This window comes from Carassius gibelio, chromosome B1 (assembly GCF_023724105.1).
Source record: "Carassius gibelio isolate Cgi1373 ecotype wild population from Czech Republic chromosome B1, carGib1.2-hapl.c, whole genome shotgun sequence".
Lineage (NCBI taxonomy): Eukaryota > Metazoa > Chordata > Actinopteri > Cypriniformes > Cyprinidae > Carassius > Carassius gibelio.
In genome coordinates, this window is record NC_068396.1 from 15842316 (window position 1) to 15868948 (window position 26633).

General features: G+C 35.5%; 1 protein-coding gene across 1 annotated transcript in view; it reads right to left on the reverse strand.

Annotated features, from left to right (window-relative positions):
* Positions 1 to 25840, reverse strand: part of dchs2 (dachsous cadherin-related 2) — a 36352-nt gene extending 10512 nt beyond the window's left edge. Inside the window, exons 1-12 of the mRNA XM_052544763.1 lie at positions 23924 to 25840; positions 20584 to 20775; positions 20270 to 20501; positions 15978 to 16214; positions 10888 to 11916; positions 10217 to 10404; positions 9511 to 9607; positions 9231 to 9388; positions 6970 to 7810; positions 5547 to 5786; positions 2691 to 2825; positions 1990 to 2199 (exon numbers count right to left, since the gene is read on the reverse strand). Of these exons, the coding sequence (XP_052400723.1) occupies positions 1990 to 2199; positions 2691 to 2825; positions 5547 to 5786; positions 6970 to 7810; positions 9231 to 9388; positions 9511 to 9607; positions 10217 to 10404; positions 10888 to 11916; positions 15978 to 16214; positions 20270 to 20501; positions 20584 to 20775; positions 23924 to 25693 (5329 nt within the window). The 5' untranslated portion in view covers positions 25694 to 25840. The remainder of the gene's footprint in view (positions 1 to 1989; positions 2200 to 2690; positions 2826 to 5546; positions 5787 to 6969; positions 7811 to 9230; positions 9389 to 9510; positions 9608 to 10216; positions 10405 to 10887; positions 11917 to 15977; positions 16215 to 20269; positions 20502 to 20583; positions 20776 to 23923) is intronic.
* Positions 25841 to 26633: the final 793 nt, after the last annotated feature.

Sequence of the window (26633 nt, forward strand, 5' to 3'; positions counted from 1 at the left end):
ACACTATATTAGTTATTTTAATAATATTTCACAACTATTTAAATATTAACCATCTCTAGATTAATGTAATTATAATACGAGAGTAAACTCTTTAAATTTTAAGAAAATGGCAAAATAAATTGTTAAGATTGAACTCATAAAATTTGAAGAATAAAGTCAGTATGGTTCGAGATATGGCTTGTTAAATTTCAAGAAAAAAGTAGAGATAAAATGTCGAGAATAAAGTCATTAAATTACAAGAAAAAAAGGGTTAAGTGCATACTAGATCTCGGGTTAGATGGAGCTCATAGTTATGCATCTATCGGGTGTGAAGAGTAGGTTACTAGCATAACCACTGAATATTGTTTGAGTTTTGTTCAAGTTGTATGTAGTTATGTATCTATCGGGTGCTAGACAAGTAGGTTACTAGCATAACCGCTGATTATTGTTTGAGTTTTAACTAAGTTGTACATGGGTAACTGTAGGGGGCTAAACAGAACTACTATTTAAAGAATGGTAAGCATGGGCGACCTGCTAAATAGATTTAGTCATAACCTCAAAGCCCATGTAAAACAGCTGACGTGAGGCACTCTGAGTGACATAGATTCCTAATGAACAAGTAAATATAAAGTAAAGAGTTAAACAGAATAATCAAATGTCAGTCAGAATAATAATAATTAGTAAAACAAACAACCAATTTGCTTTTCAACCTAAATTCGAGTCAGATTAGAGTTTAACTTGAATTAAATAATGTTGTGCGTGGAAGACAGAACACGCAAGAGACCTTCAGCCACTATTGGATACCTTCCTTGGGGCAAGTTGCGTGGACCTTACAGCACTGATCCTCACATTAGGATAGATTTTCTTTAAGTATACATTTTCATATATATACATATATACACTACTTTTCAACAGTTTGGATCAGAAATGTTTTTTACAGAAATGAACACTTTTATTAAGCAGGAATAAAATGTATCAAACAATCCTGAAAATACAGTTTTCATAAAAAATATATAGGGCACCCCAACTCTTTTCAACACTGATAATAAAAATAAATGTTTCTGAAGCTCCAGACTAGCACATTAGAATGATTTCTAATGGATCGTGTGATACTGAAGACACTGGAGTAATGGCTGCTGAAAATTCAGCATTGCCATTACAGGAATATATTAAATTAGAAAATATATTAAATTAGAATATTAGTTATTACACTACATTAGTTATTTTAATAATATTTCACAACTATTTAAATATTAACCATCTCTAGATTAATGTAATTATAATACGAGAGTAAACTCTTTAAATTTTAAGAAAATGGCAAAATAAATTGTTAAGATTGAACTCATAAAATTTGAAGAATAAAGTCAGTATGGTTCGAGATATGGCTTTTCAAGAAAAAAAGTAGAGATAAAATGTCGAGAATAAAGTCATTAAATTACAAGAAAAAAAGGTTGAGATAAAATGTTGAGAATAAAGTCATTAAATTATGAGAAAAAAGTAGTTCCACTTTTCTAATGTGATATGCGATGAGAAAAATTATGAAAAGCGAGTTTGGCTGAAGACTGTTTTGAACCCTAGTCAATCGCATCACATGCTACTTCACTGTGAAATTCTCTCTGTCACGGTGTGGTGTGGTGTGGGAGAGAACTTTAATCTTGAAATGGTTTTATTTTTTTAATATTGCTTGACCCTCATCCTCTTCAGTAGTTTTTACTGTTTTTTTAATATGTATATAAAAATGCAGCCTTGATAAGCAAAAGCGAATTCTTTTAAAAACATTAAAAAAAATCTTACCAACCTTAAACTTTTCAGTGTGTTTTATAAATGTACAAGTTATTTACACATTAAGTAGCAAATACAAATTTTGACTCTAAAATCATAATATATCAAGCAGGCTTTAGAAATGGTTCAACAAACCATTATGATGAAATTTCTTTTTTAATTGAATAATTATTTTCAAACACAAATACATATATGTGTTAAATTATAGGGCCAAATTAAATTGCTTACCTTTTATGGAGTACTGAATCGTTCCATTTAGTCCATTATCAATATCTGAGGCCTGGAGGATGTGAATGACTCCTGGTGGCAAGTTCTCTGGGATAACTATGTGCAAGTCAGGCTGAGAAAATTCTGGAGTGTTGTCATTATCATCCAGGACAGAGCACAGGACTGTTGCAGTGCTGGACAGAGATGGACTCCCACTGTCCTCTGCCTGAACTGTAAAGCAGCCAAAAGCACATGAGGAGGGTGACCATATTATTTTAAGATTTTGTAATTAACAGACAATTACAACCTTTTGAAAACACTGACAATATGTCCTGAAACAAAGAAAAACAAATCGGCTTGAAAGGGTTATAGTTAACTGAAACTAAACATTTATTTTCCTGAAACAAACATGAACTAAAATGTATTTCATTCTCCATTAATTAATTTCCCATGTTTATAGCACTATTCCAACCAATTACAATTATACGAACAATATTAATACAGCATAAAATGTATTGGTTACTGTATCATTTAAGCATGAAAAGAAATAATAAATAATGAAAATATAAAAAAAACTGCACCATTCAAACCATGCATGCTAAAGGGCATAAATGGTGGTCTGTGCATGATTTTTATGCTTGTTTACTGGAGAGATGAGTAAGCTGTAGTAGTACATATAGGGATAAGAGGGAGGGAGGATGCAGGCAGAGAGCAGATCTCACCTCTGAGAGTAAAACTGGACTGGACCTCTCTGTCAAGCCGAGTGGAGGTGCTGATCTGACCAGTGTGGGAGTTTATTGTAAAGAGCTCATATCCAGGACCAGGTAACAAGCTGTAGCTAACAGCAGAATTTGTCTCTGTGGGAAACATATACACACTCTTCACAGATTGGTCACCGATTCAAGTAGTTTATGATTATGACTGCATGACATCACGACAAAGAATCTTACTATTGTATCATATTAGTACCACTGTATTAGTAATTGGCTTTTTAATGCATGTTTTCCTTCATTTTCATGTTGAGGGTGCCAATAAATACAGAAAAAACGAGTGGTTGACTGAATGAGGTCTGTTTACCATCTTACCAAGCAAAGTGATATTTCGGAGCTTCTAATCAGTTCTCTGAATTGAAAACAGCTTACAAAAAAAGTCTACAAAATCCTACATTTAACAGCATTGCCAAGAAAATACAAAGAAAAAGTAGGCAAAAATGATACACAAGAGCTGGCTTAGAATACAACCAACACACTGGTGCAGAATTTGGTATATGTGGAGCACAAGTGTGAAAACACACACACACACACACACACACACACACACAGTGAGACAAAAAAGATTTATAATCAAACACACACAGTATGCTACGACACTGACACTCATTCAGATACACACTTACAGATACACACAGACATGGGAAAATGATAGACAGTTTTAGGTTTCATGTTGTTTTTGAAAAACCTTTCAAGGTAACACTTTATTTTGCTAGTCCACTTTAGACATTCTACTAACTACTGTATATGTAACTTTGTTTCTACTGATTATCAGGTTTGGGAAGGTTTAAAAATGTAATTTAATGCAGATTATAAAACACATGCTTTAAAAAAGTAGTTTGTAACTTTTCATTAGATTACAAAAGTTTTTTTTAACTAACTAATCTAAATATATTTATATTGCACGTATTTTTCTTCTGGAAAACATGTTAGAATTAGCTTATGATGGACATTACTAAATGAAAATTCCACATCATCCTGCTCAAAAGATTACACCCCTGCTATTAATGCACTGTGTTTCTTTCTTGACCATCAGAAAATGTTTTAACCTTTAGTAATAGTTTTTTATGAGTCCCTTAATTGTCCTTTGTGCGAGAAGATGGATCTCAAAATCATTGTTGGAAAGGGTTCAAATATGCAAAATATACTGGAAAACCAAAGAATGTTCAGAACCTGTAGGACTTTCTCTAAAATAGCAGGCAGTTTAACTGGTAAGGACAAACAAGGGATTCACAAACAACTATCACAAAACATGAAAACAGTGGTGGATCATTCATGTAACAGACAGTTAAGATTTTTTTGAATCAGCAATTTTAATAAATTCAGTCATTTTGTCTATATGTAAACTTTTGTTATTTGAAATAGCTTATTCAGGGCAGTACTAAGTAAAAATAGCATTCAATTTTTATGATTCTCTCATTTTGAGCAAAAAATGTAGCATATTCTATGAGGGCTATGAAATTTATGAGCAGAACTTATGAGGACACCTTTGCAGAATATCAAATCACCAATTGCTGTTTACCTTAATTGCCTGTTACAGTGAGACGAAAGAAATAGAAATTATGTCACACTAATATATAATAATGTTTCCCTTTTCAAGAATTTGTTTTAATGAGGCCTCAGGACATCAGGTGTTTCACCTTAAATTTTTTTGATTTGTGTTGGCAAACAATAAGAACATGAATTTTAATAAATAAATAAAAATATGGTGTTCATAGAAAAAGTGTATTGCATTAATGTATTTTTAAATGAATAAATAGGACAAAAAATGAGTGTCAGGTCACTGACTCACATGATGACACACACCAAACTCAAAATACTCAAAAACACATAAGCTGGAAACTTCAGCAGCCGCAAGCGTCATATATCACCTTAATGAGTGTACTAAAATCAAACTGCATTAATGCAACAGCAAGAGACTGTTGAAACAATTACTAACAATATTAATCTTCATCTGATGAACAGCAGTGATTTTGTGAGGCTTAACGTAATGGAAGATAAAATCAAAGAAAAACCATAGGCTACATTGCTGAAAGGAGTGAATTCTGGGAGAAAAAATAGCCAGCCTTTATTAGCCCAGATGGCTTGAGTTAGTGAATCATCACACACAATTTCAAATATCCTGCAGGAGGCCTGACTGCTGTTCTAGAATAACGTCAGAAAGGAGAGACAGGCAGACACTGATATTGTGGCTGAGGTTTTTTAAAAGGCCCTGGTAGATTTGTGAATATTTGGACTAGGTACAAGACACGCAGAATAACACATGGTGTATGAAACAACCCCCCCCCCCCCCCCACTACCTTAAGTTACTTATGCTGAAATGTTTTGCACACTTGAAGCTACATGGAGACTTGCTTCTAATACAGAAACGTGTAACTTAAAACAATAAATGACAATGCTATACTATCAGATAAAGAAAACTATAGATTTATACTATTCAAATCAAACTTCACAAACTGTGTATGAATACTGACATTTGTGAAAGTGGTTATTTCAAAAGCCAAACACTGATTAAGAGCAAAATAACACAATCTTAATGCAGGTGATGTGAACACTCTCAGTTCAGGCAAAAAAATAAATAAAATAATTTTTGGCATAATGCAGAAACTATGGCAATTTTAATTAACCCATCAAAAAAAGCACGGAGGAAATTGGAAGCTCTGTATAATGCTGTGTCTGATTATGGCAGCTGCAAGATGAAAACTGTGAGTAACCATATTGCCATCTTGTGGTGGTTTCTGCAACTGTTTTGATTATCAACAGATATTTTTTTTTCTTTTATATACTATATAGATTTTGAAGTCTTACCTGAATCCAGGTCAACTACAGTGACTGTGATAATGATCTCTCCGGGTTCTCTGTTCTCCATGACGGTGGTATTGTAAATGTGCTGCTGGAACACGGGAGGTTTGTCATTAACATCCAAAACCTTCACTGTGAGTGTCTGAGTAGATGACAGAGAGGGTATGCCACTGTCTTTGGCCTGGATAGTGAGGATATGGACATTCTGGGATTCATAATCCAGGGATGAATTCAGGTACAGATGCCCTGCAAGACAGAGAGACAGAGAGACAGAGAGACAGAGAGAGATTATCTATCTATCTATCTATCTATCTATCTATCTATCTATCTATCTATCTATCTATCTATCTATCTATCTATCTATCTATCTATCTATCTATCTATCTATCTATCTATCTATCTATCTATCTATCTATCTATCTATCTATGATTTTCCAGCAAGGATGCATTCAATTAAAATTTACAACACAGACTTTTACATTGCTAAAAAATAAATAAGATAAATAAATTCATTAATTAAAAACTAAAGTAGTTGACTTGTTAAGCATCTAAACTGTTCTTAACATTAATAATAATAAAAATAATAATAATAAAAGCACTAAATAAAACTACATTACACTGGCTTCAGAGTAGTGTTGCCAAATTGGGGATTTTGTCACCAAATGTAGCTATTTTCTCATTGTAGCTGTGATTTTTTTTCTCTCTTTGCGACAAGGAGCTGTTTTAGCTATATTTAAAATAAAACTAAAGATTTTTTGTAGATTTTTTAATTAATTAAAAGTAATTAAATTTATTTAATTTAATAATTTTTATTTGGCCACACCTTGCTGTAGGTCTGTGACAGAGTGTGTTGACTGAAATAAGTTTTTATGAATAAAGTTTTTGCTAACTACGTGCCCAAGGTTTCTAACACTCTATTGAGGGACCAGGTAGTGAACCTGCAAGAGCTGCCCCTGGAAGAGGCAGACCCAGCCCTAGCTTTGTTCTGTCCTGTACGTGCACTGCGACTGTACGTGGATAGATCTCAGAGCTTTAGGGCCTCAGAGCAACTCTTTTTCTGTAACAGAGGACAGCAGAAAGGATGGCCCACTGGATAGTGGATGCATTCACCTTGGCCTATGAAGCACAAGGTTTGCCCTGCCTGCTCAGGCTGCGTGCTCACTCCACTAGGGGTGATGCATCATTTTGGGTGTTTTTATATAGCCTTGGTGAGCATAAGAGTCTTCTTTTAAAAATATTTAAAAAAATTTACTGACGCCAAACTATTTAAAGGGAATCTATACACATACAGAGACTGCTTTTTTTCAATCATACCAAATAAGACCATGAACATTTTTAACTATATTTCTTTAACTTTAAGTGATTTTATCCTAGGCCTAGATCTCCATTAATTTACATCCCTAAACCCATACCATAATAAATCACTTACCTGTGCTTTCCATATGAAAATAGCCCATCTCATTGCCTGAAATTACACTGTAAATGACATGCCCGTTACTCCCTTCGTCTTCATCTCTGGCAATCACATGATGAACCAAAAGTCCCACCTCAGTGTCTTCTGGGACATAAGCCATTTCAGTGGAGACAAATGTGGGACTATTGTCATTGATATCCAGCAGAATCGCCTGAGCTATGACTGATCTATGTTTCCTATCAGAGGGCTCTTCTGCGTTGTCCCTGACAGTCACTCTAAATACAATGTTCTCAGTGTGCTCACGGTCCAACCGTCCATTTGTTTTGACAACTCCAGTGTGAGGGTCGATGTGAAAAGGCAGTCCCTTTATGGCAGGGTTGGGGTCATAGGTCAAAGAATAATAAAGCTCACTGTTACGCAGACTTCCATCACCATCATGTGCATTAAACACATAGACCGTAGTTCCATTGGTAACATCCTCATAAACACCGAACACAACAAAGTTATCATTACCAGGAAACCAGGGGGTGTGGTCATTGACATCAACAACACTGATTGCCACAAATGCAGTGACATTGAACGTGGGAGGGGCTTCTGCACGTACAACCAGGAAGTAGCGCTGTGTGACTTCGTAGTCCAGATGTTTTGCCACATAAAGCTCACCACTAGAACTTTTGATGCCAAACTGCAAACTACCATCACCCTCGACAATAGAATATCTTAACTGCATATCTGGTGCATTAGAAATCCCAAGTGATCCAACGATAGTTCCCAGTTTTACATCTTCCAACACAGTGAAGTATTCGAGGCTCTGAAAATCCTTTGAGTTTCCATTTTGTTGGTCTAAGGCAAAAACCTGGAATAAAAAACAAAATTTGTGTAACTATTTTTAAAGGGTTAGAGAATGAACCTGAGAATGAAATCCGTCTATCTTCTACTCAGCCTCAAAGTATCCTAGGTATATGTGACTTTCCTCTTTCAGAATTATATTAGTTATATATTAGCTCCTTCAAGTCTTTCAGTGGGATAAGTGGGTGTTTGTTGTCACCTGTTCAGAAGACATGAAATAAAGTGCGCGCAGCTGTAATAAAACGTCCCTTACACGCCTCCGGGGGGTGAATAAAGGCCACCTGTAACGAATCCATGCAGTTTTGTAGGATAAATATCCATTTCAAACATGATAAAAACTTTTTTCTCTCTTCTGCTGACTGTTTGGAACCAGAAGACATGCAGGCAGAAGTTGGTAGACATGCGTGGCAAGCATGCCTCTGGAAAATGTAGGAGCAAAGCAAGGAAAGTAAGGAAACTTTAGCAAAGGAAAACCAGTCTCCTCTTAGCTTATCTGACGTTTTCTTTGCAAATCCTTGTTTTGTGCTTCTAATTCGTGACCAGCATTTTGTTTTGTTATAACATCTGCCTGCGTGTCTTCCGGTTCCCCACAGTCAGCAGAAGTGAGGAAAAAAAGTGTTTATTACGTTTGAAATATGGATATTTATCTTACAAAAACACACAGATTTGCTACAAGTGGCCTTTATTCACCCCCCAGAGCCGTGTAAGGGACGTTTTATTACAGATGTGCACACTATATTTCATGTCTTCTGAACAGTTGACAACAAACACCTGCTTACCCCCATTGAAAGGCTTGGAAGAGCAAGGACAATTAATATAACTTTGATTATATTCGTAGAGGAAAGTCACATACACCAAGGATGCCTCAAGGGTAAGAAGAATTTTCATTCTTGGGTGAACTAACCCTTTAAAACATTTACTACAAGAAACTACAGGTGAAATAGCCTACAAGTGTTTTTTCTCGCACTGCTCATTGTTTGGACTAATAAACATACAGGTATTTATTTTATTGCACTTCATCTATATGTGTCTGTAGATGTCAATTGAAATACATAGAGTAAAAGACTATTTTTTCAAAATGAATTTTCCTCATGCACTGAGTTAGAAATTTTCACTTAATTAGCATCTACACAGACCAAACTTTCTAGTTCAATACATATCAATATTCTGAAGGTTTTCGCAGGTTCTTTATTTATTTTTTATTTAGAGTACAGTAGACACTGCCAGAGTGAGCATCTCATCAATTGTGGAATTTTGTTTATCTAAAGCAAACCAAGAGGCTTGTTATTGGTCGACCTTGAAAAGTTCACAACACACACACACACACACACACACACACACACACACACACACACACACACACACACACACACACACACACACACACACACACAGTGTTGTTATATGCCAGTACCAGCTCCACTAACCTGTATGTGAACAACTGCATTCTCCTCCAGAGGAAAAAGACCATCGTCTGTGGCAACAACTCTCAGGGTGTAGTGTTTCTGTGGGTTTGCGGAGAATCGTGATGTCACCCTGACATCACCATTACGGTTATCAATCCTAAAGTGGCCCAGCCGATTATCTAAAAATATAAAGAAACATTAGACATCTCATACTAAATCACAATATTTTTTCCTTTGAGCAGGGTGATATAAACACAAATGACCCATGAATTAAAAATAAATCTTCTTCTCATCAGTTTACCTTTCATTGTAAACTTGACAGTTCCATTCTCTCCAGCATCCAGGTCTTTTGCAAACATAGTGATTAAAACAGAATTCACAGGAATGCCTGCCCACACCTGCAAAAAAAACCCACATAAACAATTTGCATATTGTACATGCATTTGGCATTGAAGGTAGCTTTACTACAGGGTCACGTGGTCCTTCAGAAATCATTGTAATATGCTGATTTGGTGCTCAAGTAACATTTCTTATTATCAATGCTAAGTTGTTAATCTATTGTTAAATCCAAGGAATTTTGTTGAATATAAATTTCACAAGAACGGAATTTATTTAAAATATTTTTTGTAACAATGTATGTCTTTACTGTCACTTAAGATCAATTTGATGTATGCTTGCTGAATAAAGGCATTGAATTCTTAAAAAAAACTTACTGACCTCAGACTTTTGAACTTTTGAGAATACATTACAATATAAATACATTGTACTTTTAGAATTGCAGAAAAACATCATTGAAACATATTACGTCTAGAGATCACTATCTACAGAATAATAGATAGGTAACTAGGAATTACACAAGCTTCAGTTTGAATGGAACTTTGAATTTAATTTAACTTCTTATGCTCAATGTACATTAACTGTTTAGTAAACCTGTTAATTTAATTTAAATAAAATCTACAATTATGTTTTGTATTGCTTGTGTTTTCTAGAAAAAGTATTATTATGACCTGTACGTTTAGCTCTTTAGTGGCAGGTAAGTGTGTGAACTGTGGGGGGTTATCGTTGACGTCTGTGACAAGGATGTGAACAGTAGTGGTGGTGTTGAGACGTGGTCGACCCTGATCTGTGGCCATCACCCTCAAAACATGCTGTGCCTGCTCCTCACGATCCAAAGCCACCATGTTTATGATCTCTCCTACAGCCAAAAATAATAAAAAAAGTAAGAAAGAAGACAGAACAGGTATGGAATTTATTTTGAAACATTTATTTTTAACTGCTAGGAAATTACACAAATAATTACAAAGAAATAGAACGAAAAACACTGAATTTAAGATGTAATTTTTAAGTATAAAGAAATAGTATTTTCTTGTAAAATGTACTCCAATGATATGTTTTTACAAAGTAGATTTTTTTTTATAATATAGAACAATATCCATAAAGTAAAGGTTAGAAGGTTATTTTATTTATTATGAATATTTTATTTAAGTTTAGTTTATTTTTAGTTATATTAAAAATACAAAATAATATAACACAAACAAACAAAAAAATTCTTGCAGAACTGAATACTTCAATCGATTTTTTTATTTATTTTTTATTATTATTCATTTTTAGACGCCTTTTTTTTCCACAAAGCAGTGTATGAAACATAATATGGAAAAAAATTAACAGTAATTCTAACCTGTTCTGGGGTTGATGCGAAAGTATTTTCCCTCAGACAGCAAGATGTAGGACAATACTCCATTGTTATGTGAATCTCTGTCTGTAGCTTTTACTCTTCCAATCATCCCATGAGGAGACGGTCCCTCCTGCAAACTGAAGAAATACACATCCCTACTGAACACAGGTGCATTGTCATTCTCATCCTGAACCGTGACAACCACCGTTGCTGTGGCCTCCGTTTTGCTATTTTGTGTCCTTGCACACACACTAAATCTGTAGATGGGTTCCTTTTCATAGTCAAGACTCTGAGATATAAACATCCATCCAGTCTCTGGGTGGATTCTGAATGGTGGGACGCCAGAGAGGACTTTAAGAGAGTAAGTAATGATAGGGGGTACTTTGTCATGGGTCCCTCCATGGTGCGATCTGGTTCCATGAGCACGTACCTGAATCATTCTAGTGTCTTTTGGAGCGCTTTCTCCAATTTCCACTTGATAAACCAAAGTTTCAAAGATTAGTGTGTCTTCCACCGAGCCTAAGGAATCCATCTCTATTGCAAGATGTAATGTAGAGCTCAAAGAAGGGTGGCCCTCATCCTCAGCTATGACATTGAGCTCGTACCTCTGGCTGGAATCTCCTGAGAGGTTGCCGTTCAGCATTAGAGTCCCAATACGTGGGTGAATGGAAAACAAGTGGCTCTCAGGATGCAACATGTAGTGAATTTTGCCATTAAGGCCGCTGTCAGCGTCGTGCGCATGTGTGATAAAAATTGGCGTGCCTGGAGGGGTGTTATGAGATATGGTGATGCGTTCTGAGGTCTTCTGGAACACAGGAGGGTTGTCATTGACATCAATGATGGAGATATTGACCTGAGCACTGCTATAGATAGGAAGGGTTCCCATGTGGAACTGTATGTTCAGAATAACATAAGAGAGGGACTCATGGTCCAGTGGCTGGGCAGTGGTGATGATGCCCGACTTGGAATCAATTGAGAAAAGCCGCTGAGGATCACCTGAGGATATGATGAATGAGACTAGCTCCACTGAATCTGAAATTACAAGGAAAAGGACCAGCAAAATATAATTAATATGACATGAAAAATAAGTGTTAAAGAAATAATTTTGTGCACAGTAAAAATTCTAAAACAAAAAATAATGAAGTGTGTTTTATAAGTAAACATGACTTCAGCCTTACTACTTCAATATTTTGTTTTATTCAATCTGTTACTTGACATTTGTTTGTAATTATTATTGACATTTGCTAGCTATTTCTGAGAGAAACTTGGTCAAATAAATCCTACACAATTTTTGGTCACATGTTATTTTAAGGTATAATTATCGCTATAAACAAACCATTAACTACGTCTTTTGTCTTTAAAAAAACGTCTGAATTGTTTCTTATTTATGGGCAGCCATGTCGTCGTTAAGTGTAGGTATTGGGTAGGTTTAGGGATGCAGAATATGGTTGTGTAGCATAAATGCTTTATAAGTACTTATAAACAGAAAACATGTTAATAATCTAATAAGCAACCTGTTAATAGTGAGAGTTGGTCCCTATATTAAATCGTTACCCTTTTTCAGTGAACTTTTAAATTTAATGACATAGATTACCCAAAAATTATTTAATTGTTTACACAATCTTATGTTGTTCCAAACCCATAGGCCTACTCTTTTATTTTTCCATGCAAAAACAAATAATACAATAAAAATGATAATTTTCAATAAGTCTCCATTAATTCTCCCTTATATTAAAGTGTCAGGATTTTTTTTTTAATAAAATAAATATTTGTATTCTACAGGTGAACTTTTTAAAGTTTTATTTAAAGGAATTTAATTTGCAGGTCAAGTATGAAATAATCTTATTAATAGGTTTTTTTTTTTTTTAATACATCACCTATTAACTGTAACATAGATCTTTAATGTCACACAGAATGTATGCTTCTAAATGTAGAACTTATTGACACACTTACCCTTACATATGTATTTAAAGTGGTATTACCATTATCCTATTGTTTGACAGTTAGACGGATGGAGAAAACCAAAGCCCCCAGAGATTAAGGGACCCACCCCCCTCTCCAAATCAGAATTTCTGAACCTTCATTTGACATGAAGAGAGGGTTAATCAGCTCATCTAAATGTTAACCTCAACTGACTGTCTACTGCTGAAGTGCACTCTAAATATTTGTGTATGTGTATGCATGTGTATAAGCCAAAAACCAATGAAAATAGCTTAAATTAACAAAAATGAATACGAATAATTCTATATATATATATATATATATATATATATATATATATATATATATATATATATATATATAATGCTTAATTTTACTGCAAAACCAAATCACAATCTAACAGTTACCAGCTTTTTACGTAACCTTTTAAGCATTTTCACAAAAGCACATTATATGTACTTTGATGACAGCCTACTATTATAAAATCTAAATCTAAAATGTCCTCAAACTAAGTAGATGTGAATCACTGAGTATGTGTGATGAAACCAAATACCTTAATGGGCATAAAATACTGTTCACTAAAACAACTGACTGTACACTAGGAGAAACAGACCACAGCAAATCTCATTATCCTAACAACTCTGCCAACTAGACTGATATTTAACCCTCCGTTCAGGTCATCCCTGACTCGCAAACTGGATTAGTCACTGGGGTAACGATGACTGGAAATAGTATGTTACTAGTGGAAAAGCAAGATGTAAAAAAAAAAGGGTGGATGTATTTTGACACCTTGGACTGTAATTGATCTGGTGTTGTAGGGCTTTCAATTTAATTTCATATTTAATTTATTATAGATACTGGAAAAAATAACAAGCATTTTAAATAAATTATATATTTTTTTCGTTTCATTTTTTTCTAATTCCGTTTTGTTTAAAATGGTTCGCGTCTCCAATAAGCATTTATCCGCAAATGACTTAAGCTGTTAACTTTTTTAATGTGGCTTAGTTAAAACAAACCAATATCCCGGATTAATTTGTGAATGAGTCAATCTTTTGTTCGTTATCTGGCTCGGCTCGGTGTTCATCTTCAATTCTCTCTTCACAACAGTTTAGTCAGTGTACTGTTTGAGTACATGAATTACTCTGGGATAGTGGTTTGTTTGAACTCAGAGGGAGTGTCAGCCACATTAAAAAAGTTAATGGAGACGCGAACCATATTAAACGATTCAGATGATTTGGTAAACTGGTTCAAGAAGATCCGGGTTACATCGAATGATTCGTTCGCGAACCGGATATCACTAAACTGTTGTGTTTTGAACTCTCTCTCAACAGACACGTAAGAGAAGACAATGCTGAATAAAGTCATAGTTTTTGCTATTTTTGGACCAAAATGTATTTTCGATGCTTCAAAAAATTCTAACCGACCCTCTGATGTCACATGACTACTTTGATGTTGTTTTTCTTACCTTTCTGGACATGGACAGTATACCGTTCACACAGTTTCAATGTAGGGACTGAGAGCTCTCGCACTAAATCTAAAATATCTTAAACTTTGTTCCGAAGATAAACGGAGGTCTTACGGGTTTGGAACGACATGGGGGTGAGTTATTAATAACATAATTTTGATTATTGGGTGAACTAACCCTTTAAAGCCCAGATTTACTAAACAGGGCAATTAAGCATTAGAACACAATTCCATCAAAGTGCCAATGGGAGGGGAAATTCTGCAGGTGACTTACTGACAATTCCTACATTAAATAACATAGACGCAGCCAGAAAATTTCCATAATGACCAGTGAAATCAACCAAGAGCAGTGCAAATTACTGTCTGCTTTAAGACATGCTTTTTTGGGTGTTAAATAATGGCACAAATACCAGTAATTTGACATGTGCCATTATTAGTAAATCGCGATACGTGATTCATTTTAATACTCTCCTCCCATAAATTTTGCGTCTGAAAGGGAAACTCCTACAAATGCATATTCAATAAAGTCAGGTGCAAAAATAATTGTGTCCACACCTTTTCAGCGCTAATTCTTCACTGCGTGTCTTTAGGAAATCTTGACATTACTATTTTAATGGCAAAAGTGGGTTTGCGCTAGCGCAACCTGTTAGTAAATCTGACCCTTATTTTATTTTATTTTTTTTACATTATATTACATTACATTTTAGTTAATTCTTTAGTTAACAGAACTGTCTTCACTTGTGAAATGGGGCTTGAGGTGTGCTTATTTTGCACCTGATTCAGATGAGATTACTTTTCTCTGGAGAAAGCAATTTATATGAATTAGAAGTCTTGTATTTCAGCAAGAAGCACTATTTAAATAAAAAAAAAATCCTAATGATAAATTTGTTTATTTAAAAAATGCTATTTTTCAAATGGTATAAAGTCAGTGCATGATCTGGGTTTGGATAACACATTTGCCTCCTTCGAACAATTAATCCAGAAATTTGCTTTTCCTTGTCACGGTTCAGGGTGCTTCATCGTCTTCCCTGTTGTCTGTGTCCTGCCTTTTTCTTTAGCTCGTGACCTGGGCAATCAGTGCTGATACATCAGCACTGGTGTGTGCAGATCACGAGCTGATTGCCCTCACCTGTTGCTTGTTCCCATTCTCCCTTATATTCCCTGCTGTGTCTGTCCCTTGTTGTCAGTAGTTTGTTTGTGTTTTTTTGTGATTGTGCTGCGTGTCTGTTCCCTCAACTTTTTCTGCTGTTTCGAATAACAATTTATTTGTTTTATATAATTTATGTTTAGATATTTCTATTTTGCGGGAGTCCCTTGAATCATTTTATTCTCCGGCATCCCGCACACACACGAGTGTCTACACGCCGGCGCCCGCACCAGCACTCGCCCATCTTGTCCCGCGCCACGCTCTGTTGTGTCGGGTCTCGCGGGTGCAGGTCTCTAATCCACTGGCACTTAACTCGACAGTGCGTGTGCTACATCCTTTTTACAATCTTAAGAATAGATTATAAAACACTGATTATTTCAGCAATGTAACAAATAGAGACCTTGGCTTGTAACTATACTCTAATTACTATTTTGAATCAATTATTCTGTTACTAAAAAAGTCATCAAATTACAATTATGCATTACTAACTGCCCTACACTGGCAGTCATAACATTTCTCAGAAAAAGCAAGGAAAACTCACTGGCAGGGGTAACAGCCTGAACCAAACCAACAGAGGAGCCCACGGGGGCATCCTCGGAGATAGAAAATTCGTATTGGGCTTTTTGGAAGATGGCAGGAGGCTGGTCGCTCTGCAAAATGTTCACAGTGATGTTAGCAGGATAAACTGCAGACATGCCTCCTCCATCCTGAGCAGAGACAGACAGCTTCACACTGCTGCTGCGCAGCTGGGAAAGGGAAGAGTTCAGCAAGACGGAACCTGAGGAACACACAAAACCTACATTAACATCATAGCGGACACTTGCACAAGGCTGTAGCTATTACAGCAGCATAGATGTCTGATCAATTAAAAAAGAAGGTTTAATTTTAAAGAGATTACAGACTGAAATTTAAGAGTAATTAGATTAATAATCCTAATAACACTATCTTGATTTTAATGTGTAATAAAAGCTGATTCTTTAACTTCTAATAAATAAACTTTTTTTACTTATACACTATCTCCGTCTCTTTCCAAATCTTTTAAGAACAAACCTAAACACTAGTTAACAGGAGAAAAACAACCCATCATTGGAGGTGACATGGTGGATATGTTTGAGGCTAGCTCCACTTTTGACAGATGGTGGGGGGCCTTCTAGATTCTGTCACCTTGATCTAACTTAAAATCCTTAGCATCTGTTGATTTAAACCAGGAGTGGTTAATCTTAGGCATGCGTGCCCCCACTGGTTCACAGAAGGTTAAACACTGGCGTGCAAACAACAGAGATTAATGTTTGTATTTTATTTAGTTGTTTGTTTTGGAATTTTCTAGCACCTGCATGCAAATAAACAAATAATAATAAAAAAAATTTGTGTTCCACTGATATTCAGTCAAAACTGACATGAGGCAAAAAAAAAAAAAGTCATAAGAAAAGTGAAAAATAAAAGTTGTTTTAGGCATGTTTATAAGTTTCATAAGGGCCAATTCTCCATCTTTATTAGTTTACTGTTCAAAAGTTCTTATTAAGATGCTATAATGTTTTTAAACAATAATAAACAAGTCACAAACCTTGCAAAATTGTGAATCTGAAGAGAGGTTTCAAAGAGATCTATGCTATATTGTGTTTGCTGCTTTGTCATATTCACTGTCCACTGCATATTTAAAGGGGACCTATTATGCAAAAATCACTTTTATAAGGTGTATGAGCACAATTGAGTGGCCGCAGTGTGCAAAAACAACCAGCCTATAATGGTACTTATCATACCAAAACATTTTTTTTGAATCCCAAAATATTATAATATAAATGCGCAGTTCCATATTTCTCCCATTGTATATACACCACCATCTGAGCTGCTGAGAACACTGTGGTTAAATTTAATTTTCAAAATAAATATCATGGAAAAAATGATTAAAGTCCATTAAATGTTTAGGGATCAATACCAACGCTTTGTGTGCAAAACGTCAGCTCCAGACAAAGAAAGTATCATACATTTGTTTTCCAAATTGCCTGAAAGCGCTTCTTGGCACTCTATAAGGCTAGTGGTGCTAAAGCTAGGCCTGTTTTCACTGATGCTGCCTTTACATGCTACCAGAATGATAGTATATACAGGAATGTGGATGTTAAAAATTGTGTATGAATGCAACGTGAAGTCGACCGTTGAATTTGTCGAGCTCATAATCATATGTGGGACTTATAAAGTTATTGAGCACAGGCTTGTACTAATAGTGAAATATTTATTTGCAAAGGCTAACACCAGTATTGCTGAAGCATGAGCTCTTGGAGCTCCACCCTCTTCTGGGGAGCACCATCTCATTTGCATTTAAAGGGGACACACACAAAAATGTTTTGGCTCATACCGTAAAAGTGGCAATTTTAACAAGCTATAAAAAACAATTCTGTGGGGTATTTTGAGCTAAAACTTCACATACACACTCTGGGGACATCAGAGTCTTATTTTACATATTGTAAAAATGGGAATAATAGGTCCCCTTTAAGAAGTTGCTATTTGAAGTACAGATTAAGATATTTTTGCTATGTTTCCGGATGTTGATAGTGAAAGTACCCTTAATGTCTATGGGAGGTGAGAGAGCTCTCAGGTTCTAACAAATATATATTTAATTTGTGTTCCGAAGATGAACAGAGGTCCTACGGGTTTGGAACGATATGAGGGTGAGTAATTAATGACAGAATTTTTGGGTGAACTAACCCTTAAAGTTCACTTTCTTTCAAATTGATTAATTTTCAAATGATTTATTTCCAATAAATAATTAGTGATGAGGATGGCAGATGTGGCCAGAGCAATAAACTTGCAATGCCCATACTGTAAGACAGTGCTTCAGCAAAACAGGAGACAAAGCTGATCATCCTTGAAGTGGCAAATCATGTATATCTCCTTAGATGCATTCAAAAACTTGCAAATGCCTTGGTGGAAGATTGAAGGAACATCTCCATGAGAATAAGATGCACTGTAGCACTTAAAGCAGTCACTTTTTTCAGGGACTCATTATTCTATTCCTGTTTACCAAATACCTTTTAAACTTGTTCAGTTTACATCTCAGTTGTTGAACGTTTTATGTTAATACAAATATTTATGAAGAAATTTACTAAGAAAACATTAAGAAATTTGCTGGAAATAAATGCAGTTGAATGTATTCTCCGATGAGTCAAATTTTTAGCTTTGCCCAAAGCCTGGTCATCTAATGGTTAGACAGAGACCTGGACAGGCCTACAAGCCACCCACTGTGAAATTTGGTGGGGGATAGGTGATCATCTGGCTGGAAGTGCTTCAGCAAGGCTGGAATTGGACACATTCATTTTCAAGAAGGACCTGATTCTTTATTTTCTATGGTGAAGGAATCAAGCTCCATACAAGGTTGTCCTAGAAGAAAAATAAATGTGCTTCCTTCGGCTCTGACAATGTTCCCTGAATCTGAGGAGTGTTTTTTTAACCAGAACAATGCTCCATGCCACACATTAATGTCAATCAAGGTTTGAAATTTTTGCACCAGAAGTAATATAAAGCCAACCAACAGCAATGTGAAAGACAGGAGGAGAGCATGCCAAGACACAAGAAAGCTGTGAAAATCAGGGTTATTCCAACAAATATTGATTACTGAACTCTTCCCAAGTCAAGCCATTAGTATTGTGTTGTTTAAAAATTAATATGAACTTGTTTTTTTTTCTTTGCATTATTTGAGGTCTGAAAACACTGCATCTCTTTTGTTATTTTGACCAGCTGTCATATTCTGCAAATTAATTGCAGTGTATTATTTTATATGAGTTTTAAATGAGTTTCTCGTGTTTTACACATTCATGTTTCAATGTAAAAGGAGGAACATTTGCACAGGCTTCTGAGCACTGCTTAAGAGTAAACACACTTAGGGCATACAGTAAAGTATATGATTGTTCATATATGTTATAATTAAAGACAGAACAGTGATTATAATGGGATTATGTAAAAATAAATCACAGGCCCTCCAACTTCATTACAGAGTAATCTGATTACTGTAATGCGTCACACCAAACAACATAGCTCAGCAGGAGGTCTACGTATGTGTGCGAATAGTAAAGGACACTGACAGTAACATGCACCATACAAATAATTTTAATAATAACAGTTATCTGTATTTTCTAAACTACTATAGTGATTTTGACATTTGAAATCTGTATTATAGACTATTACTTAAAATAAATTAGAGAAAATTAAATGTATATATATATCTATGTCATTTTCAGTGTACTATAATTAAAAATTATAGAATTGCTCAATATATCATGGCATATTTGTACAATAATGGTTTCAGATTTAAAGGGAAATATTTTGGCAAAATTAAATTTTATGGATATACTCTGGAAACTTTCACTCTATGTGGTTAACTTAGCAACAATTGCAACATTTTATAAGATAACCGAGTACATGATATAAAGCAGAATTACAGATTTTTGTAGACCCTCAGCACTGCATGACAGTCCACTTCAAACAATCTGCACTCAAGTTTAGTCAGGATTTAGAAAGGTGCTGTGTAAATCCACAGGCCTCCTACTGTGATGTGACAAAAGCAATTACTGTATCTGTTACAGAAGACTCTCAAAGCCTGACCATCAAGAAAAGTGTGCACTATGTTGTCTAAACAAAATATACGAGTAATCTATGCTATCCTATGTACTACAGTATAGCATATGACAGTATGACAACAGAACCATTTCCTTCTTTTTAAATCTTTCTATTTAAGGCTTTTTAATTTAACTTATTTAAATTATATTTAAAGTAAAAATAAGGGATTCTCTGAAATGAAACACTGTTTTGGAAAAACTGATTTAAGTCCCAGCATGTTACCTGTTGACTGGTCCACAGTGAATAAAGAGGCAGATTCTCCTGGCAGAAGCTCATAGGTAATTTTTCCATTGTTCCCAGAATCCCGGTCAGAAGCAAAAATACTGAGTAGCTCAGTGCCAGGTTGGGCATGGATGCTCACACTCGTGACATATTTCTCAGGACTAAAAACAGGAGCATTATCATTCACATCCTCCACATTGATGTGAACAAATGTCTGTGAACTGAGCCCATCCTATTTAGAAAGAAAACATAATTACTAGCTTCTTTTTCACTTTAATGTCAATTTCCACAATGCCAATATTAACAAAACTCACTTGATCTTCAGCTTTAACTGACAGGTCAAAGGTCACAAGGCCAGCTTCATGATCAATATCTTGAGACACACAGATTTCCCCAGTAACAGAGTTGATGTGAAAGTAAGGGTGGTCATCCTTTCTGCTGAAGCCATCAAAGAGGGAGTATTGCACTGATCCAAACTCAGCATCATCAGCATCTGTGGCAGTGACCTGGACCAGATGGAAATGTATAAATAAAACAAATCTTATCTAGACCTGCAGCAGATACAATCCAGTGTGAGAATTACTCAGAATCCCATGCAATGTTGTGGTCATAAAAAATATGTTTTTGAGATAAAACATTTAACATATTGTATATTTAACGCCAATAAAATCTGTAACTATTCTGTTTATACATAAACTGCACCATTCTTCCCAAACTAGGTGCCTGCAATCAATCATTTGTGTAGTATGACCACCAAAATGAATGTGCGGGCAAGCATTATCTCATTAACATTCTTATGGTGTTCGCTCAGCATAGGTGTCTCAGATTAACATTTCCAGATTAACTCTTTTAGACCACTAAAACCTTTTGCGTGGAAAACATAATTGTGATTACTTTCTGAGTATTTTCAACTGTATAAACACAACGACTTTGTTTTCCTCACGACCCTAAGACAATTCACACTGCACCAACAGATGCAGACATACAGCAAACCTGTTTTTCATCAGGTTTTGTCAGATCAGTGTGTTGGCATCTGTTGCCAATGGTCAGCGCTGGTCTTAGCTGATTGAACATGTTGCGTCTGCATTTGTTGGGTCTTGGAATGTCTGAGAAGTGACATACTATAATTGGTTGACTGCGTTTGTCCTACCTTTTTATAGAAATATATGTTTGTTTAGTTTGGTTGTTTAGTATGTTTACTATCAATCATATCGAGTATGAATTTGGTGTCAAGTTGCTAAAACGTTAAATAGTTGAGTTTTCTGATTTCTGATGTGGCTATATGGACAAAAGGAAAGATATCTAAAATATCCCCTGAAGACACACAATTATCTAAAAATACACAGTCAAGTACTATGTTGTTGTTGTTTTTTAAATTAATTTGTTTAATTAATATATTTATATACCAACAACTGATATTTTTTGGTGTAGGGTTAGGGTGACATTCATGCATAAATTTTAATACAAATAATAGGTTTCTATTAATCAGATTCCTTTTTATGTTAAAAAGGGGATGGATCTGAATTTCTTGTATTATTAGGAAATACATTAAAGATTGAAAAATTTCCTTGTTAAGCTATTTCATGGAGTCTTCGAACTTTACACTAAAGATTACTGAATATCAAAACATCTAACAAAGTATTTTTTTTCCTTTCTAAATTTCCTTCCTAACTAAATAGTGGTGTGTATTGACAGAATTTAAATAATAACAAATCAAATACAAGTCTTTTTTAAGTAGATGAATTACACAGATTGGAAAATGTTGCTTAGCTTTTCTAAATCAAATTTTCTGTTGCTGAGTCACTGGGGTAATTTTTTTTAGTTTTGTTGGTGTCCTACATGTTAAGCGGCGGTACTGATTCTTATTATCACCTGTCGTATCTTCAGCAGCACCATATGATCTAAGCCTTTCTGTCATAAAAAAGATTTCATACTAACATTTATGAGCCCAGTAGTGGGTGGAAGACTGAGACCTGTGTTCAAAGTCTAAAAGCAACTGTCTGAGATCATAAATTAAAGAAACACTCTTTGCACGCAGAGCTGATTGCGGCTATGATCAAAAAGAGAGATATCTAAAATTATATCCCGTGAAAATATTTTAAGTTTTTCATGGACATGGAGTCCTACAACAGATGGCACCCAGAGAACCTTGACATCATAGAGTCAGTCTGAGATTATATTAAGAGATATAGAGCATTAAAGAGCCTTCAATCCACAGAAGAACTGCTGCCACCGCTCCATGATGAAAACTTTCTTAAAAACTGCAAAAGTGTACTTAGTATACTGTTTGTACGGCAAAAAGATGGTCACACCAAATATTGTTTTGATTTAATTAATAAAGCTCATTGATATAACTAAAACATCCAAGGTTTTGTTTTATCCCTTTATACCTAATTAATAACTCTAATATATTTTGAAAAGTAATTTATAACTGTGATGGCAAAGATGAATTTTTAGCAGCCATACTTCAGCTCTCAGGAACACGTGGCTCTTTATAAATCAATCTAATATCCTAATAAAATTGCCTTAAATGTAAAAAAAAAAAAAAGTTTAGCAACTTTAGTAACATTTTAAGTTTTTGAATGTCACTTTTGATCAGTTTAATGGATCTAAGGGAAAAGCATTCCAAAATATGGTAATGCATTCATATGTTCTAAAAAGTAAGCAACTATCTAAAGTGATTCCAATAAAATATTGAAACTCCCAATTCAGTTTGATTAGTCATGCCGAGTACTCTTGTGCCAGGCGACAGTTTCACACACAAGGAGGCAAAGCAGTGAGCACTGTGTTGTGGCTATTTTGCAACACAAGCTGTCTTTGTCTCAACAAAAAGTCTTAGTACGGTCTCTGTTATGAGAGTGAGTGTGTATGTTGTTGTGATAGCAATTGAGTGTTTCTTCTGACCTTGTGATCCCTACAATGATTAATCTGTTGTGCACAGGCTTCATCCACAATAGCTGGATAGTTCGTTAGTTAAAGCGCTGCCCAAAAACAAAACATGCCTCATACCTGTCTTGGCCATGTTACACTTCATTTTAGTTTTTTGGATATATTTTTTATATAACTAGAATAGTTCACCCAAAATTTTAAATTCTGTCATCATTTGCACACTCTCATGTCTTTCCAAACCTGTATGACTTTCTATCTTTGTAACAAATTAAGAATTTTTTGAGAATTGTCTTTTTTTTTTTCAAAGTTGTCAAAAATGATTCAAAGTTTATTTTAGTAGATTTTACAAAACAATACTATTTCAGTCTTACTACTTTAAAATGTCATGTTTAATTCAGTGTTTTTACTTGCAATTACTTTGTAATTAACTGTGAAATTTGCCAGCAATATCTGACTGAAAATTGTTTCTTCATTGATTCATTGTCAATTTACAATACAATATTTACAAAGTAACTGTTTAGTAACCAGCATTGTACAAAATATCTTCTGTGTTTGCAGAAGAAAGAAAATCATTTTGGTTTGGAACAACACGAGGGTTTGTAAGTTATGACAGGATTTTCATTTTTGGGTGAACTTTAATACTGACTTAAGCTTTGACTATCAACTAAGACATTTTTTCTTACAAGACAAAAACATGAATGAATTTGACAAGAGTAATAGTGGCATATTATTTTTAAACTGGTTGAAGTACAAATTAATTTTTACCTGTAAGATGCATGTCCCAACAGCTGTGTGCTCTTTAACAGTAACGTTATAGATTTGTTGTTTGAATATAGGTTTATTGTCATTGACATCTGCCACATGGATGGTCACGGTGGCTGTAGAGGACAGAGAGGGGGAACCGCCATCGGTAGCCACCACCAAGAACCTCAGCTCTGTCTCTCTCTCATGGTCTAGGCCTGCAGCAGTGGTAATGAGACCTGATGTTGCATCTATATTTAACAACTGCTCCTTCTCTGGCTGCATAATAGAGTAGATGATTCCAGAATCTCCTTCAAGATCGCTGTCAGTGGCCTTGACTCGGAAGAGAGCTGTCCCCTCATGCACATCTTCAGGAATGCTCTCTTCATAGATGTTTTGGTCAAAAACAGGTGGATTGTCATTCACATCTGTGACCTGAACCTGAAATGTTGTTTTGCTGCTCAGAGGAGGAGAACCAAAATCTCTGGCTGTCACAGTGAGTTCATACACGTCCTTTATCTCTCGGTCCAGTGGGCCATCCACACAAAGAACATAAAGAAAATCATCAGTGGATTTGAGGGAGAACATCCCATCCCCACCTTGGAGGTGCACATCAATCTTCTTGACATCTCCTAAATCTGGATCTGAGACTGCAATCCTTGCAACATAGTCTCCAGGTCTCGCTCCCTCTGATACTTCAGGAGCTCCGGCTTCATTAAGAAAAAGGATGCTAATATTTGGGTGGTTGTCATTGACATCCAGGACTTTAATACTTACAAATGTGCTGGAGGATTCAGGCTGAATCCCAGAATCCCATGCTGTCACAACAAGCTCGAAAAATGACTGGTTTTCATAGTCCAAAAATTTATTGACACTAATGATACCCGATGAGCTATCAATAACGAAAAACTCATTTGGGTCACTTTGACGGCGGTTGATCTTATAGGTGACCCAGCCATTGCTGCCAAGATCTGGGTCTGTTGCAAATACCTGACAAACAGGTGTCATTAATGGGGTCTTTTCCAATACAACAGCATGGTACTCTGTTTGATTGAACACAGGCTGGTTGTCATTTTCATCGAGTACAGTAAAATGCACTTGCAACTGGCCTGTTTTGGGTGGCAAACCACCATCGAATGCCTCAATTGTGAAACTGTAGAAGCTTGTAATTTCTCTGTCTAATCTTGCTTGCAGAATAAGGTCAAAATTGAACATACCGCCTCCACTATTGCGGATCTCGGTTTTAAAAAGTTTCCTCATGTCTCCGTCTGTAATTCTGTAGCCCTGGATGCCATAATCACCCTCATCCTGGTCCTGAGCTCCTTCCAACTCAAAACAGGCTCCTGGAGGGCTCAGTTCAGACACGTTCAACTGTACTGTTTTCACTGGGAATACAGGGGAATGATCATTCACATCTTTCACCTCGATGATTACTTTAATAACCTCTCCTTTTAAAGTGGCGGCCGCGAACTCGTACTTATTTGTGCGCTCTCGATCCAACACAACGGCGGTGGAGATGATCCCGGTGTCTCCGTCGATCTCAAAGTCCCTGAACACATCCGAGTCTCGGCTCTCAGATATAAAAAATCCAGAACTTTGGCTTTTCGCCGGCAGTCCAGCTCTTATATCCCCGACAATAGTTTTTGCAGGTAAACCTTCCTCTATGGAGAGACTGAGATTGAACACCTGTGCGCAACCGTCCTCACAAAATAATGTAAATAAGAGAAATTTAAGTAAAGTCTGTACGTAAATCTCCATTTTCATACGAAAAGTATTAGTATAAATTTGTTGCATTCATTGCAAAGAGGAAACAAGTCTTCGCTCTCGCTTTTGGCTGAAGTTCACTCTCCACAGCGCGTTTCTTCTGGGGGCAATGTTGCTCCTTGTCTTAACAGCTTTACAGCCTTCGCCCCTTCGCTGCGCGCCGCGCGCTCGCGTGCGTGTGTGTGTAGGTTGAATACAGCGTCGCCTACTGAATGAAAGGTGAATGCGGCAAATGAGAAAAAAAGTCAGTATTATGAGCTGTTACGTAGTGCAGCATGACTGCCTGATGAGTCACGTGATGTAAAGCATCTTAAAGCAGGTGAAAAAGACCTTCTGCCAATTACAATTGCTTAATTATTATATTATATTATATTATATTATATTATATTATATTATATTATATTATATTATATTATATTATATTATATTATATTATGCCTTGTTGCGTCATGCAATACATCACTAGGCAAATAGACTGAAATATGACAGTAATTTAGGCATGTCTGGCAACCAACAAATGGGCCTATGTGTGTTTAATATCCTTAAAAGTAAGGTTCTATGACATTTTAATATGCAAGCTTCTTGGACACCTCTTTGCAAACTAATTATATTAAACTTAGGAGACATTTGTGTGCCATGGTAGTGGAAATTAATTTATTTGCATCTTTTTTATGTGAACCCATTGAACCATACTGAAACAACTTCGAGAGCTAGAAAAACTATGAGACCTATATGAGAAAAGCAATTCTCATCCTGTGGCTCCTCTTAGTGGATAACATTAGTAGTACAATAATTTGTCTCTTGCGCTTGAGCAGGAAATCTGAAAAATGTTAATGCATTTAACAAGTCCCTAATGTGATGACACATATATACTTTGTAGAAATTTCACAGCTGTACTGTAGGAATGACTCGAATTAATCAGAAGCCAGCAAAAATCAAACACAAATAAGGAAATTTAGATAATCCAAAA